The sequence below is a fragment of the Hakea prostrata genome, chromosome 5, assembly GCF_041222555.1.
Source record: "Hakea prostrata isolate BN-2017 chromosome 5, UWA_Hpros_2, whole genome shotgun sequence".
In the NCBI taxonomy this organism is placed as follows: Eukaryota; Viridiplantae; Streptophyta; class Magnoliopsida; order Proteales; family Proteaceae; genus Hakea; species Hakea prostrata.
Genome location: NC_142604.1, coordinates 18,570,937 through 18,588,385, shown reverse-complemented (window position 1 = coordinate 18,588,385; position 17,449 = coordinate 18,570,937). Strand labels below are relative to the sequence as shown.

At 40.7% G+C, this 17,449-nt stretch overlaps 1 protein-coding gene across 1 annotated transcript in view; it reads right to left on the bottom strand.

Moving 5' to 3' along the window:
• Positions 1-15,129, bottom strand: part of LOC149015593 (uncharacterized) — a 53,280-nt gene extending 38,151 nt beyond the window's left edge. Inside the window, exon 1 of the mRNA XM_089156849.1 lies at positions 14,572-15,129. Within this exon, the coding sequence (XP_089012975.1) occupies positions 14,572-14,706 (135 nt within the window). The 5' untranslated portion in view covers positions 14,707-15,129. The remainder of the gene's footprint in view (positions 1-14,571) is intronic.
• Positions 15,130-17,449: the final 2,320 nt, after the last annotated feature.

The following is a 17,449-nucleotide window of genomic DNA, read 5'->3' as shown; positions in this document are numbered from 1 at the left end:
TCGGTTCGTTTGTTTATTATTCTTGCCTTCTCGTCCGTCGCTCTTTGCCTTGGTCCATCACCTTTGGTGGGAGCGCAATCTTCAAAGATGGACTTCCAAATCTTGCTCTATAGACAGGATTTGGAATGCCATCTATTTTGATGTTTCTTCTAGATTGGTAGCTACTCACCACCCCCTGTTGATGATACCCCAGACAACAGGCTTATTGTTATCTCCTGAGGTCTTAATTCCTCTTTCTGGTCTTCTGCTTAAAGACCTTGTTCTCTTGTTTCCTTTTCTTTAATATAATTATTTTATTCATCCAAAATAAAAAAACAATCCTTGATTTGTGGACTAGATCTCAGTGATGGAGGCTTCATAGTGTCTTTATATTGTAAAGATCTTTGGCAATATTGTGGTTGAAAGTGATTTAATTGATGTTTCCTCAAAACTCTAAATTCCACTAGGGGAAATTCTGCTCAGATCTTCTTTCATCCCCCCAAGTAAAAGGTTCACTGCTTGTATGCTCCAAATCTCTTTCCATAGTGTCCCACTCTTTTGGAGTGTTGTTCCATGGATGGGCTGGCGCTTTCCAATCCCAATTCCGCCTTTTGTCTGCTGCCCTTCCCGCCCCCCCGTTCGCCCTTCTTGCCGCCCCCGCCCGCCCGCCTCCCGCCTTGTCCCCGGGCCGTTGGTGGCCCTCCGTGCCGTTGGTCGTCTCTTCCCGGCCCTGGCCCTTTCCCCCCCGCGCCCCCCCTCCCGTCCCGTTCCTGCTTTCTTTCCCTCCTCGTGTGGCTTTTGCCCTTCCCCCGCGCTGTTCTTTCCCCGGGTGTCCCTGGTTCTTGGCGTCTCTTGTTCGGCGCTTCCGTGGGTCCTTTCCCGTCTCGCCCGGGTTTCCCTTTCTGGTGGTTTCGCCCGTTTCTTTTTTTTTTTTTACCTGTTTTTGCTCTGGCCGTTTTTGCTTTTATACACCACCCTGGGTTATCTTCGTGCCTTCCTGGGTTCCTGTCGCTCGTGGTTGCGTTCTGTTCTTCTGTTTCTCTGCTACCCACGAAGTAAATAACCAAAAAAAACTTTTGTTGACATCTTCACTCAATTCCAAGTTGAGTTTCTCGGTGGTACCATCCCACGAGACATGTAGTACCGGAAAGATCTGATCAACTACTCTGAATATTGGACAAAAAACTCCCATGTCATTATTTTGGAATATTTGTTCAGAAAGTCCGACACTATGACTCTATAGGTGGCATCATTAGCATAAGCTAGATATCCTAACCTAGGGAATGTATCATCAGAGAATGGACTATAAACGGATTATGGTTGAGTTGGCCCGACTGGGTGTGATAGACGTCAAAGTCCATAAATGATGCACTTGATCCTAATCCATCCCCATATCCATATGCAGACATACTACTAGCATCAGTAGCTAACCCCACATACCCAGCAACTCCACCATATACTACTCTATAAGGACTATAACCATGGAGCAAGCAATAAAGAAGGTGAAGGAAGATAAAGGAGTAATGATTTTTTTAGTGAAAAAGAGGGTGAAAGAGGCAAAAAGTGAGGGAAATCCTCAAATTTTCAACATGTGGCACTGGCACCTACAAGTTCTGCAAAATTTGCAAAACTTGACTGAGATTTTGGATTTTAAAACAAGATTTGTGGAACTCAATCGAAACCCGGGAAAAAATTTCACTCCCTGATTTCATCTCAGCTAGGCAAGAAAACCGAAATTTGGGCTATGGCTGGGAGTTTGTCGGGTCTAATGAACCCAAAATCATAGGGGCTATTTTGGTTATTCCTATTTTCTTTTTTGGGCCTCTCGAACCCAAAAACATGGGGGATATGCTAGTCTATTTTTGCGGTCTTCTTTAAGATCTCAAACCAGCCAATGGGATGGACAGGTTAACATTATAAGGTGGGACTACAAGGCTGCAATACCTGATAAGGTATCCAAAGTGGGGTTAACAAAGAGAGATGCTGCTGCACTTCTTACCAAAGTTACATTTCCTAATTTTGTAACTTGATGAAAGGCAACATACTGCTGCCTATATATATAAGCCTGCAGGAACTCCCCCATAATCTTAAATGGATGAATGAGAATAATGTGTATTCAAGCTTGTATCCTAGTGAGAGGATGAATGGCAGAGCCTGAAAGAGCAAAACCCTACCAAGGTTGGGCCCCCTAAAATTGGGCCCAAAAACCAGATCCATAGAAGGCACTTAGAAGCTGGCCAAATACCCCAGGGGAATTTTGGTCATTTTTCAAGCCCCCTTTTGGGGCTCAATATGGTCTTAACTGAATTCCTTTGATCCAAGGGTCATGGATCTACTTTTGGTTTTCTGTTTGAGGTGGTTTGAGAGTTATGGTCCTTTTAAAGTTGCATTAATTTAGTTCAGTGTGGATAAGATTCCTTATCTAGAGAGGATTTTATCTTTTAGAGTTTGTTTTCATTTGGAAGTTGTTTACTTAAGTGTCCTAACGAGATTCCAATCTAAGGGTAGTGGACTTGTAGTAATTTGATTCCTTTTTTGGGATAGTAAGTCTTGTGTAGGGATCCTCATCTATTAAGGATTCCCCAACCTAGTCAGAGTCTTAGTTTAGGCTATAAATAGCTTCTTCTTGCATTGTAATTTTCAGCTTGAGTTTATGAATGAAAATTGGTTGAAGAATTGACTGTGAGAGTCATGGGAGCCCTATGGGTGATCTCGGCTGCTTTTCAGCTAGTGTCTGCAACTTTCAAGATCCGAGCAAGCCCTAGAAATCGGCAGGGTATGCATTTTGATCCTTCGGTATAGGCTGTTCTGGCTCATTAGGTCCCAATAATCCAAAGGATACATCTTAAGGCCGAGTCGGAAAGCTTTGTTTGTAGAGTCTCTTTCAGTTCAGGTCTTGAATCATTTGGCAAAATTTGGGAAGGAGAAAGACAATAGGGCTAAGAGGAGCTTGGCATATATGATTAGTTTGATAGGAAGATTGGGCCCGCCGCATACATAACCACACTATTTAAGATGATGGATATTGAGCGAGGATAGGGAGCCAGAGCCAAGCCAAGGTCTTCAATCGGAAGCGAATCCCCCGAGGGTCGAAAATTCTTGATGAAAAGTGGAGGTTCCCCCGCTTGTGCGTTTGACCGGAAGAATTAGTCACTAACAGAGGCGAGTTCGAGGTTTTTTTTTCCCCTCTTCAAGCACTCAAGCAGCAGTTCCAGCAAGCCTTCTCAACATACAAGTACGTACAGGCCTTCCCCCACCTCTTACCTCTCCATTGCAACCATTCCCAGCCCACATCCTAGCTGCCACACCAAACCAGCAGCCCATCTACCACCTGCAAGCCTCCCTTCCCCTTTTTCCCTCCCACGGCAGCCTAATCCCAACCCCTTTAGGAAACCTTGATTCCCAACCCCTTTGCCACCCCTTTCCCTTCCCTTAGAATTGGAGGAGGCCTTAGAGTCAATTAGTAACCTTATTTTTCTGCACATCTGTTTTCTTTCATTGACTTTAAAAATTCTGCACTTGATCTTCAACATTGAGAAGTTGCAGAAAATTTGAAGTTGCAGAATTTTTGAATTGCAAGGATCTTTCATCAGTTCATACTCTGATAGACAGAATAAGACAAGGCATAATTCTGCCATTAAAGAACAAGTAGGATTGAGCCCTTCCCAACCCTAGCCGAAACCCAACCTGCCCTAGAATTCAAATTTCAAATCTGAATTTTGAAATCCAATAGATTTCAGATTTGATTTACCACACCTAGTAGGTTTAGAGATCCTAAAACCTCAAGCCAAAGCATCCAGAAACCTAGTTTTGTGCTAGTTCGTATCTCTGGAAGATCCTAAACCTAACCCAAAACCCTGGGTTGCATTAGCCTCTCTCCAATCTTTTACTTTCTTCTTTTATTGTATCCTCCACTCCCAAATCCCAACCCCTTGCCTTAGCTGTTGCTTTGTGAATACAATAGACTGGTGCTGCTACATCTGTGAAGACCTAACGAATTGCTGAAGTTGCTGTTGCTGATCAGAGACATGGAAGCCCATCTCTACACCTGTGGCTGCATTTCTTTCTTTTGTTTGCTCCCAAAATTAAAAGACTTGATCTCAGCACTTGAGCCTCCTTAAGTAGCAATATTTGGAGGATTAATTCAAGCCCTCAAAAGGCCCACTGCCTGCAGGTCTGAGAAATATCATAAACCACCCCATTCTGGTTGCCTTGACAAGCAGTTTCGGTCCTTCTGTAACTTGGAGAGATCATAACTTAACAACCAGCCATTAGGATTGGGTGAAATTTGTAGCACACAATCTAATCTAGACCTCCTTCACTAGATCTCAATCTGGTGAAGTTCTGCTGGCTAATTTGGTTCCTACAACCTTTTAATTCTAATTCTACTTTCTAATTTAGTGTTCTGATTATATCTCTAACTTTAACCATGCTGAAATTCCTAAAGTTACACCCATGACCCATTCTATCAGACCTTAACTTCATAAGAATATCAAATCCAATGGAGTCAGGAACTGTTAGCTTTGGGGTTATCAAGTCTCTGTTATTAATCCTCTGTTCCAGACAATGGCCACAGTTCAAAAGGCTCTATTGATTGTTGGTCAATTGTCCAAGTTTGGGAACTTTAGGATTAGTTTACTTGATAACTCCGTCCTTATATCAACTAGTAATATCTCAGACACTCCAGAAAATCCCCCCGTGCCTCCGAAACTGTGAGACAACAATCAGAACAGTGGTGGCATAAGCATGGAAGCTCAACAATAGGAAACTTTTGCAATCTTCAGACTTTCATCATGTCAGTTGATCAATTCATAATTTCTCTCTTATAATTTGTTCCTTTCTTCTCCCAAATGTTCTGATTTCCCCAGGATTTCCCAGGATATGAATAGCAAATGTTTACTGAGATAAGCATCATATTCCCTATGAGTCTGTTTAGAAAGAGGAGAATGGGATCGGATACTTGTCAACTTGGGTTCACTTTTCTAGTCCACCCGCGGGGGGTGTTCAGGAAAGGAAGAGAGGAAGCAGTGGGTGCCATAGAACAGAGACAGTTGAAATGAAGCAGATCTCAACTATGAATTCTGCACTCTCACCCTAATCTTCTATGTTTAGTTGTTGAAGGCCTTCAAATCCAAAGAGTTAGAGACTCCAGAACAACAATGATGAGATGAATGAAGAAGACGGGTGTTTCAGTCACTCTGTCCAGAAACAATGAAACCTCCATGCCCAGAGGCATTTCAGTTACCTCTCAGGCTTTACGGAATTAGGGTGAGAATGTGAGATACTAGCCAAATAATGATGACAAGATTAAGAAGATGAAAAAAGAACGACTTACGATTTGCAACAATTTTTCTGTAACAAGTGTGCCAACTCACGCAACTTCGAAGGAACTTAAATGTAGGTCAAACATAAAGAAATGAGGCCAAAGGCCTAAAATACTGTTCACATCACTGTTAACATGAACATCATAACAGGGAAGACTTTATCTTTTCCTTCGTGTGAACTGTGAATTATAATAGAAGATCTTGTGGGGCCCAAGCCCAACAACAGATCATAAAGATTTTTTCAAACGCTTAATTTTGTCTATGCTGGGGGGACTAGGAGTTTACTCAGTTTATCTTTTTGATGGAGGCTTAGTCGCTTAGAAGGTTTGCAACTAAAAGTTTCTATTTTAGTGTAGAGAGAATCAATGTAATTACTCAGCAAAGCTGGTTTATTCTTAAAAGGAGTAATTTCTTTTTTCAAGTAACTTGGAGAGCAAGCATTAAATTGTGAAGGCTATAGAATCCACCCAAAGATTTACGAAGCTAAAATGTTAGATGAAGAAGCTTTGATTTGTTGCTACTGATCTCTTGTCCAAGTTGAGTGATAAGTAGGGTTGGGGCCCTGCTGTGAGAACTGAACTCCTATTGCCAAAGGAGCCTTGCTGTTCAGTGCTAAATCCATCTATCCCCATACTTCCTATTCTGCTTACTCTCTTTCAATATTTCCTGTTCGAATTACCTTGTGCTGGGACTCAAGAATTGCTGCTGCTGCTGAAGATCTCTCTCTTTTGTTTTTTATGAATGGATAAATTCACTACCAAAACTCGAAGGGGATGAAATAAGGAATGTAGATGAAGGGCAAGAGGGCTCCAACCAGCTAAGCAGCAATAAGGGGGAGTCTAGACCCCAAGTAACAACAATCAGCCTATTCCTTGGAGTATCCAGATCTAGGGGGTTAGGAAGCGTCGGAATCCTAGGAGAGGCATCAAAGCAAATTCCTTTTCAAATCAAGCACAGGAATTTGGAATTGGATATCCATCTCCTACGATTTTGTTCCCACCATTAGTGAGAGATTATAGCGCCAAACACCATGCTGAAAGACAAGATCAATCTGGGTGATCTAGTTTATTTGGGTAGATTGAGTAAGTTTACTTCCCTTTATTGTTCTTTCCTTATTGGGATTAGATTCACTAGGATCTTTTTTTCTTGTAAGATTCCCACACTGGGATGATTTACTTTGTTCTGTATTTGGTAAGTTTCACGTATAAATAAAGCTCCTGCTATGTCCTTCAAACACAAGTCAGGATTTCTCCAACTCTTCCAACATGCTATCAGAGCCAACTCTAATCCATCAATGAGTTCCATCATCATCTTTGTCCCTTCCCCATCCACTCTCTCAGTTGATACCACAAAAAGAGAAGGAGAAGGAAAACCTTCATTGATCAGAAACAACCTGCTGCCATTGCCATCGCCATCTGTAACTCCTTATTTCTTCCGCCAAAATGTGAAACCAGAACTATTGAACCCTTTGCTGATTTTATTTTTTTTTTTTCTGTCGCAAGAATAGACTTCTTGTTGAGGTTAACACATTACCTTATGTTTACTATGTATGTGCCTCCTTGGTCTTACTGCAACGTATCTAATTAACCGAATGCCTTCTCGAGTCTTAGACCTGTGCTGCCCCGTTGAGGTTCTTTTAGGGAAAGCAGCCTTTATAGTACCAAATAAGGTTTTTGGTTCCATCACTTTGTCCAAAACCAACATGTTCAGGGTAAGTTGGATCCTCCTAGGTTACGGTGCATTTTCTTGGGTTATCCTCCTATACAAAAGGTCAAAAGGGGCATAAGCGTGAAGGGGCAGCCGCAAACTTGCACCAAACATCCTATTTCCAATTATGTTTTATACCAGTCCTTATCCCAAGAATTTCAAAGTTTCAATTTCTCCTTGTCCTCTACTTATGTTCCTAACATTTGCCAAGAAGCATTATCTCACTCAAACTGGAGGAAGCCATGGATGAGAAAATGCAAGATCTGAAGAAGGGAAAAAATTTGGAAATTGGTGACGTTGCCTGCAAGAAAGCAGACTGTTGGGTGCAAATGGGTGCTCGTGATCAAGCACAAGGTAAATGGGACTATTAAGAGGTACAAGGCAAGGTTGGTGGCCAAAAGCTTCACTCAAACTTATGGCATTGATTGCCAAGAGATGTTTGCCCCTATTGCCAAGATAAACACAGTTCGAACTTTTTTTTTCATGTGCAATGAATAAAGGGTGGAGTCCACAACAAATAGATGTGAATGATGTTTTTCTACATGGATAACTCTAAGAGGAAGTGTACATGGATGTGTCACCTAGGTATTCTACTACCAAAACTCATGGGAAAGTGTGCAACTTGAAGAGGGTGTTGTATGGACTGAAGCAATCTCCAATAGCATGGTTTAGGAGGTTCTATAAGGCTATTATCTCTAATGGCTATAAGCATAGCAATGCAAACCACACTTTGTTCATAAAAAGAGACAAGTTCCCACAATATTGTACTTCTAGTATATGAAGATGATATTGTGATCACAACCTCACAGGCAACAGCAAGGAAGAGATTTCAACATTGAACACCTTTTTAGGGACTGAATTTGAGATCAAAGATATGAGGAAGCTTAGATATTTCCAAGGGCAGGAGTTGGCATATTCCACCAGTGGCATGTCTCCCTCTCAAAGAAAGTATACATTGGATCTTCTCAAGAAAACTAGGGTGCTAGAGTGTAAGCTTGCTAACACACTTATTGAGCCTAACTTACACTTGACGGCAAAAGGACATCGGTTGACAAGATAAAGTATCAAAAGTTGGTGGGAAAGTTGATATATCTATCTCATAACAGGCCAAGCATCATATTTGCAGTCAACCTTGTAAACCAGTATATGCATGATCCCGACTCCTCTCACTTGGACGTTAACTTAAGGCCTTTGAGGTCCACTCCAAAAAAAGGGATTTTGATCCTAGCTCATGGACACTTGAAGATTGAGGCCTATACAAATGCAGAATGGGCAGGATGTCCAAATAACAGGAGGTCTACATCTAGATATTGTATGTATGTGGGAGGTAACTTGGTGACTTGGAGGAGCAAGAAATAGGCTATGGTTTCAATGTCCAATGTCGAGGCCGAGTTTAGGGCAATTGCTCAGGGCATTTGTGTGGTACTATGGCTAAAAGGGTTGCTTCAAGAAATTGGTTCAAAATCAGAGGCTCCTATACATTTGTACTCAAACAGTAAGTCAGAAATCATCATAACTCACAATCCAATACAACACGACAGGACCAAACATGTGGAGATTGATAGGCATTTCATCAAAAGAGAAATTGGGGCTGGCTTGATTCGTATCACTTTTGCTACTTCAAACAATCAGTAGGTTGATGTGTTTACAAAGAGCTCGAGTACAAAGTACCAAGGTGTTCAATGTATCATAGGCAAGTTGGGCATGTAAATATCTATGCTCCAACTTGAGTGGGAGTATTGAAAGATAGGATCAATTTGGATGATTTAGTTATTTGGGTAGATTGAGTTAGTTTATTTTCCTTTATTGTTCTTTCCTCATAGGGATTAGATTTACTACGATCTTGTTCTTGTAAGATTCCCACACTGAGAAGCATGGTAGTCAAGGCAACCAAAAAGGTTGGGCTCTGCCTAAGCGATCAAGCGACAAAGCAACGCTTAGGCAGTATTAAGGCAAGCAAAGCGGTTGAGTCAAATTTTTTCAATGCAACTACTTTTAAACTGATAAATTTTCCATTATAAGCTAAACAAACATTCAAAAATCACATTTATTCAAAATAAAACAAGCATTCAAGAATCATAGTTATGAAAGATTATCCAAAAACAATACAAACATAAGTTCATCTCAGCAAAGCATCATCGAATATGACTATAAACTGTATCAAATTATAAGTATGAAAATGAAAGTAGTAATTTACATTTTCACTTACCTCTATGATAGTGTGATGCTATATAAGTGCATTGTCCATTTAATGATTCATTAATTCCCGATTCCGAAATGACTAACTATTAAATTCGTATATGGCTTTGTAGAATACAATTTGATTGAAAAAAAATATATTACTATGTACAAAATATCAAAAAAACGATCACTTTGGCGTCTAGCAGCAATAAGATGCATAAAGTGACAGAGCGGTAGCAATTAGGTGAAAAAACAGCTGAAAAATTGCATGTCAACAAAGCAATGGCAAATAAGGCGGTTGAAAAACCGCCTTACCACCTAGGCGGACGCTTTGAAAACTATGCTGGGAAGATTTACTTTGTTCTGTATTTGGTAAGTTTCAAGTATAAATAAAGCTCATGTTGTCCCCTTCAGACACAAGTCAGGATTTCCCTAACTCTTCCAACACACCAACTTGCCACCCAGATCACAAATAGATGTGTCAAAGTAGGATCTCAAAAGCCATGAACAATTCTTGAAGGAGCATCTAAAGTAGGGCCATATGGAAGCAATGGCTTTCCCCTATAAGGAACGGGAGAAGGGCAAGCAAAGCAAAGGTGGTTAACATCTTCAAGGCCATTCCAACAAAGGATGCAGTTGGGGTTGATGGAGAGATGTCTATGAATGAGGAAGGATTGGGTAGGGAGAGATAGATTGAAACCTCCAGAAAGTGAAGGTGTGGCAAGTAACCTGGCCATTGAACCAAACTAGAGGGTACTAAGTGACGGTTAATTGCGTGTTCAATCAACGTTTGTAGTAGAGGATGAGGAGAAGGTGCCAGGTAGTGTGATTATATATGGGGATCAGAGGGGGAAAGTTGGACCAGACCTGAGTGAGACTCAACAGGGAGAGGGAGGGAATAACCCTAGAGTTGTTACAGGTGAATTCAGAAAGCAAGGTCAATTTCAGGATTCAGGTTACATACACCTAACGGGGGCCTAGAAGGTTGTAGAGGACACCTGAAGGATGCCAAGGATTCAAGCCAAAGTAGGTGGAAGTACTATCAAGGACCTGAATGGAGATGGTAGGGAGAGCAAGATGTCTTAAGAAGAGTAGTTTTGGATTGATTCGTGTTGGTGCTGCTGGTCCTCCATTTGAGCAGGTCTGTTGCTGCCATAAGCTTGGTGACTGCTGCATCATCATCACCTTCCTTTCTTTTCTTTCATTCACCAAACTCTGCTGGACTGATAGACTTCCATTCCACCCCACCTCCACTTCATTCAATCAATACCCTAAATCGATCCTTCACTTATTTCCTCCATAAATAGATACCTTCTAATTTCAGTCCACCTTCATAACGTGAACCTCAACCACCAAAATTCAACCAAACTTGCAGCATCCATTCAACGTCAATAGGGCTCAAGTCAACCCTAATTTGGAATCATTCTATTGGCCAATATGATCTGGAGCAACTTAGTTACTATCTTGGTACTTGGTTATAAACTTTGCAATCCAACCATTGGAATTAAATCAAATTTGCAGCAGTACTTCTACCTACCTACTGGTAACATACTTACACTGCCTGATAAATTTTAAGGTTTGATTATATATGCTTTCTAATATTTGTTCTTAGTTTCTAATTTAGTTTTCTGGGTATTTTGGGGCCAACTGAACATTAATTTTGGATCTACATTAGACTTAGAAATGGATGGGAGGGAGAAAATGTCCAACCAGAAAACTTGATGATGCAACATGATAGGACCCCGGGATCACGGTATTAAGCTACACTAAGGAGAGAGACAGGGTTTTAGGGTTAATTAGGGGTTATAAATAAGGGAAAGATGTTAGGAATAGAGGGAGGCTATATGTCTTATGTTTGGGCAGCCATAGGCTGAGGGGCACTGTGAGGTGTTGGGGGTGACTGGCATCATTAAAACTAGTGAATCTTGTAAATTTCTTCCATTTTGCTGTTGCATTTCATAGTGAATAGAAGGTTCCTATCAATTGGTATCAGAGCAGTCTCAATCTCAAATAGGTGAAATGGTATTGTCACTATTTTCCGGTGAAGAACGAGCACATGAATGGTTGATTGAAGTCGAGCTCTTTTGTTGGCAACATCAGATTGAGCAAGAACATTGCCTTGTAGTAGCTCTCCGAACATTTGGAAGGTGATGCGCTAGATTCAATCTACCGGAGATGCTGGCCAAAACTGGATTGGGCAAGCTTCACAGAGGCCTTAAGAATTGATTTCGGAGATGGGAGTGACAAGAAATCCATCTCAGCTTTGGACAACCATAGTGTTGTGGTTGAGACAAGCGTAGCCTAAGTCAATTCAAAAGTGCACGTTGAAAAATGGCATGGATTAGCCACAAACAAGGCCAAAAGAAAGCACCAATCAAAGGGAGGAGTGCTGCCAGCGACGGAAGTTGCGCTTCACCGAACATGGAGGAGAAAGAAGAAGAGAGGTTCGAGTGAGGGTACCGACTGGACTAGAGTGGAAGTGCAGTATCCTGCTGTTAAATTGAGATGCGGTGAAGAGAAGAGGCATAGAAGAAGGTCAATAGCAATCAGCAAAAAGTTCCAGGCGGCGGTGAGGGTTGCAGCTCGTTGAACAAGGCGAAGAGAGTTTGCAAGAGGGTTTTGGCCTCTCAACCAGTTCACTGGTTTGGTTCGAGCTCTAAATACCAAGGACCACTTAAACCTAGGTGAACCAAATACAAAGACTAGATCGCCAAATTCCCTAAGAAACCCCCTTGTGCCCAACCCATTCCATTATCCCAAGCCCATCCGATTTCATTAGCCCAATCTCCGATCCATTTTTCTTAGCCCATAGTTTTAAGTGGTTAGGCTTCACCAATTTAAAAGCAACACTATGGACATGGTCCACTCTATTAACCATAAGCCCAGCCCATTTCTTTTACCCCATACCCAGCCAATCTCTTTTAACCCATGGGTTTAAATATTTGGACCCCACCCATTAAAAACATCTATCATGTGCCTGGCCCATTTCGTTACACCAAAACCCATTTCCTCTCATTACCATTTTGGGCCTAAATAATTTCAAACAATCAACAAACCAGTCCGAACCAAGCACTTACCGAACCAGGGTCTAACCAAGCCACAAAAGTGGGAAGTCATCATCTTCAACCTCGCAAAATCGAGATGGAAAGCAGGCAGCAAGAATGGACTTGCAGCGTTGCGATGGGTGTTGGTTTGGTTGCCAGCGATAGAAATTTCAAGACCAAGTGTATTGCTCCAAGCTTTGATGCTATTTCCCCAGTCTTTTCGCAAATTTGTTTTGGGGCTCTCACACAGAGGACTAATTGCAAGTTTAGCGCGGTAGTACCAAGGAGGTTGCTCGCGGGTGAAAGCGCAAGGACCCAATGTTTCTCACAGGGTTGATTTCGTTCACAAAGGGACAGGATACCAAGACTGCGACGCTCGACAGTGCAATCCTCGACTATTCTCGAGCAACTTCCATGAGATTCACAAAAGGCGCTTTTGGACCAAAAACTTTGGAATTTCTCTCCCACGAAGGGTCTAATCTAGAAAACTTTGGAACTGTTGTTGATGCTAGAGTGATCGTGCTATTCTCTCATCGTCCTCTTCAGATTATATTCTTCAAACCATCGCAAAGAAAGGCAATCATGGGGCCAACTTGGTAATGCTAGCAAATGCGAAGAATGATGATTTTGGGAAGGGTTACTCTTCAATGGTTCCACGATTATCAGCATTTACCATTCGACAAAATTCATTTTGACGTTTTTTTGGGCTTACACAACTTGCTGGCAATGGCAAGACACCAATCTTTCAGGTCACAAAGATGGAGATCCATATTGTAAGCGTGGCATTGGCCAGAAGTTGCATCTTTGGAGATGGGTCTGCTGTTGGGTCTTGGAGAATGTTGCCGAGATGGCTTGGTTGTGCGGAAAACATGTGAAGACTAAACTTCAAAATTTCGATCACTTTTGAGGACAAGGTGATTTTCAAGGGGCCGGTAATGATAAGACCCCGGGATCACGGTATTCAGCTACATTGAGGAGAGAGAGAGGGGATTAGGGTTGATTAGGGGTTATAAATAGGGGAAAGATGTTAGGAATAGAGTGAGGCTATATGTGTTATGTTTGGGCAGCCGTAGGCTGAGGGGCATTGTGAGGTGTTGGGGGTGACTAGCATTATTAAAACCAGTGAATCTTGTAAATTTCTTCCATTTTGCTGTTGAATTTCATAGTGAATTGAAGGTTCTTATCACAACAAGTCTACATTTTCCCAACTCAATTCCCATACATAACCTTAATTAACTATTTATCGATAAGGTGGTCACACACTCACACTTCATTTAACATCTCCTAAATCCCACCAATCAAAACCCTTCGATTCAAAAGGATCCTAAGAGTAGTCAAAAATGATAGAATGAATCAAAAGACTCCAATGAAGGAAAACGTAATGTACATGTATTAAAAGACTATTGAATCCCATTCTCTGTCACTGAATTGATACTCTAGATTTTCTATAAAGAACTTATATGGGTCTTCTAACCAATCCACCCAGAACAGTCATTGATTACCATATCAGTATATGCTTGTATGGACCAAAGCTTTCAATCTGGCTGCCAAGCACTCAGACAAGCCATTCTCTAAGTCAGGTGTTCTCAACTCTTCAATCATTATGATATGTGGTTTTCCAAAACCTAGAGGAGGGCATCACCAATCTATGTTCTCTAGCCATATGACATTGTATGCCAACAGAATGTGTTTTATCAAAGTGAAAGGCAGCATAGACTATGATCTTGAAAGAAACCTTGGTTCCTACAGTACCATAGACAACTAGCATGTAGGAATTAAAATGGGACACAGCGAGCCAGTTCAGGGAAGCTCTTTGTTATCAAGAAATATAACTTTGATAACATCATCAACAAGAACAGTAGAAAACAGAAGTGATAATTGATTGTTAACATCATTTCAAACCCAAACATGTGTTTTCCATTTTCTCCCTCTTTTTTTACTGATGTCGTTAAAGAGGAGGTTGCAATGTAATTCCGATGGGTTGAAAGAAGAACTAAACCATATTACATAAATTTTATGGAATGATCCCGGGATATAAGGCACCAGTTCATGATCCAACATCAGCTAAGAAAGAAGTAATCCAAGTAATATCTTCCACTTCACAGCTTTGGTTTTGATTTTCTAACATGCATGTATTCTAAGTCGGTTTTTATAACCCAAACTACATCAGCCAAGAGACTTATTCTAATATGCATCAAATTTGAATTTAAACAAGAACAACAACCAAGAGCACTAAGAGGAATTAGTCTCATTTGAAGGACCGCATACCTAATCAACAAGAAGCAGTGACGAGAGAGACAGAGTGTTAAGAAGGAAGGAAATCAGGGGATAAGTACCTGCGCAAGGACTTGTTTCGTCAAATTTGAACCTTGAAAGAAAGCAACCGCTTCAGTTCCACTAATCCTTCCATCCTGATCCAAATCTGCTTTCCTGAAATACAAATCGAAAAGATCCACGTTTTGCCCCGCCATTCTAAAACACCACAGAACCGATTAAAATTCACCACGATTCACAGATTAGAACATGAAGTCAACCAAAAGCCACTGCCGACTCATCAATACATTCAATACACAGCTCATAACCTGAATCAGAGAATAAAAAGGACTGAAAACCCTAGAGCTAAATGGTCTGCACAGAGGATGATAAGAAGGGTTTAGAAGATCTCAGCAGTTGAGGGACAACTAACAGAGCGAAATTAAGGGGATTTACTCGTGAGATCGATTGATTAACGAGATTTCAATGGTCGGATGACTCGGATCGAGGACGGCAGAGAGTGAGCTAATGGCGGAATTGAGATTTTCTCAGAGAAATTGACAAATTGGGTATAGAAATGACAGAACAGAGCTTGTTTTAGACACGCATCGGCGGAGATCATGAGATGCATCCTCGCTCAATTGAGAAACCGAGTTTACTGTAACAAGGAGTGGGTCGAAAATTTATATTCTTCTGAAATGACAAAATTACCCTTGCTTTCCTTAGGATAATTTAGTCGGTGTCAGAGTGTCAGAGATATCCAATTATACATTATCACCGTGCTGAATTCCTGATAATATCATTTAAATTTAAATTAAATAGATATAAAACTATAAAAGTATCCTAATTGAGTGAAATTGATATGGAAATACAATATTATTCAATTCGCGGGTTCGCCAGCGAACCCGATTTCAGCGATAAACGGTCATGTTTCGGCCAGATTTTGACTCTTATTCGAGGGTATTTTAGGTCATTTTGGATCCAAATTTGGTAATTCCGCCAATATTTTCTGCCGGTCCCAAGCCCGGTAAAGGAGGAGGGCTGGTGCGTTAGGTAGGCAACCGGCACCGGAAAAAATGTGGCCAAACCTTTTTTTCATGGATTCAATCTTATATGATAAAAGCTTATGCTAGGGGCATTCCACGACAAAAAGAGCAACGCACTACACTATGACCCGGTGTAGTGCCAAGTGGGCAAGGTTAACTAGGGTGTCCCCTGTAAGCGACGCGTCGCATCGGTGCCCGGATGCGGTGATAAGTAAGCAAGGGTTCCCGCACCATGGACAAGTGCAAATAAAGAAGCTAGTCCATAAACGTAGGATTAGATTGGCATCTTGGAACATAGGATCTTTAACTAGTAGGAACTTAGAATTGATAGATGTTATGAGGAGAAGAAAGATTAATATAGCTTGCATTCAAGAGACTAGATGAAAGGGTAAAAAAGTCATAGAATTGGATGACTTTAAACTTTGGTATACTCGGGATCAAACAAATAAAAATGGAGTGGATATAATAGTGGATAAAGATATAAAAAATGATGTGGTGGATGTTAAAAGAGTGGGTGATAGGATTATTGCTATCAAGCTTGTAATGGAGAAAAAATTCATAAATATAATTTGTGCATGTGCACCTCAAGTAGGATTAGATGAAAGTCTAAAGCTAGAATTTTGGGAAAATATGGATGGATTAATGCAAGAAATTCGTCAAGGAGAAAAGATTATCATAGGAGGTGATTTAAATGGACATATTGAAAAATATCAAAGAGAATATGAGAGTGTACATGGAGGATATGGTTTTGGAGAAAGGAATGAGGAGGGGATTTCAATTTTAGATTTTTCTATTGCTTTTGATCTATCTATTATAAATACTTACTTAAAAAATAGATATGAGCATTTAATTACCTTCAAAAGTGGACAGCATAAAAGCCAAATAGATTTCTTCCTAACTAGAAGGACTAATAGATTGTTGTGCAAGGATTGCAAGGTGATATTGGAGGAAAGCGTAACTGCACAACATAGACTTGTTGTCTTGGATATGTGCTTAGTCCCAAGAACACATAAAAGGTCCAAGGTAAATTATCCCAGAATAAGATGGTGGAATTTGAAAGGAGAGTGCTCAAAATCCTTCATTAATGAAGTAGTCAAACAAGGAAAATTGGATTTTAAAAGGGGATACCAATGCAATGTGGAATGAGATGGCTATGTGTATTAAGAAGGTGGCTAAAGATGTCCTAGGTGAATCAAAAGGAAAGCTCCATTCTTATAGAGAAACGTGGTGGTGGGATATTGAGGTTCAAGCTGCCATTAGGAATAAAAAAGCTAGTTTTAAGACATGGCAAAGAACTAAAGATGTTGAGGATCTTCAAAGGTATAGGTTGGATAGAAATGAAGCTAAGAAAATTGCCGGAAAACCAAGGGAAAAGAAATACGAAGAGTTATACAATAAGTTGGACACGAAGAAAGGGGGAAAATATATTTATAAGATAGCTAAGATGAGGGATAGGAAGAGTAGAGATCTTGATCATGTTAGATGTATTAAAAATGGAGATGGTAAAGTATTAGTTTGTGAGGAGGACATTAAGAAAAGATGGGAAACCTATTTCTCTAGTTTACTAAATGAGCATTCTTCAAGCACTTATGATTTGGACGATACACCTTTCACCAAGGCACCAATGTCCAAACTTATATACGTAGAATTTCGATGTCCGAAGTAAAAGAAGCTTTAAGGATGATGAAACTCGGCAAGACACAAGGTCCTGATGAAATCCCAATTGAAGTATGGAAGAGCTTAGGAACCCATGGACTAGTTTAGTTGACTAAGTTGTTTAATAAGATCATGAGCACAGGGAAAATGCCAGATGAATGGAGGAGAAGCGTCGTGGTTCCAATTTACAAAAATAAATGAGATATTCAAAGTTGTAATAACTATAGGGGCATTAAATTGATGAGCCATACGATGAAAT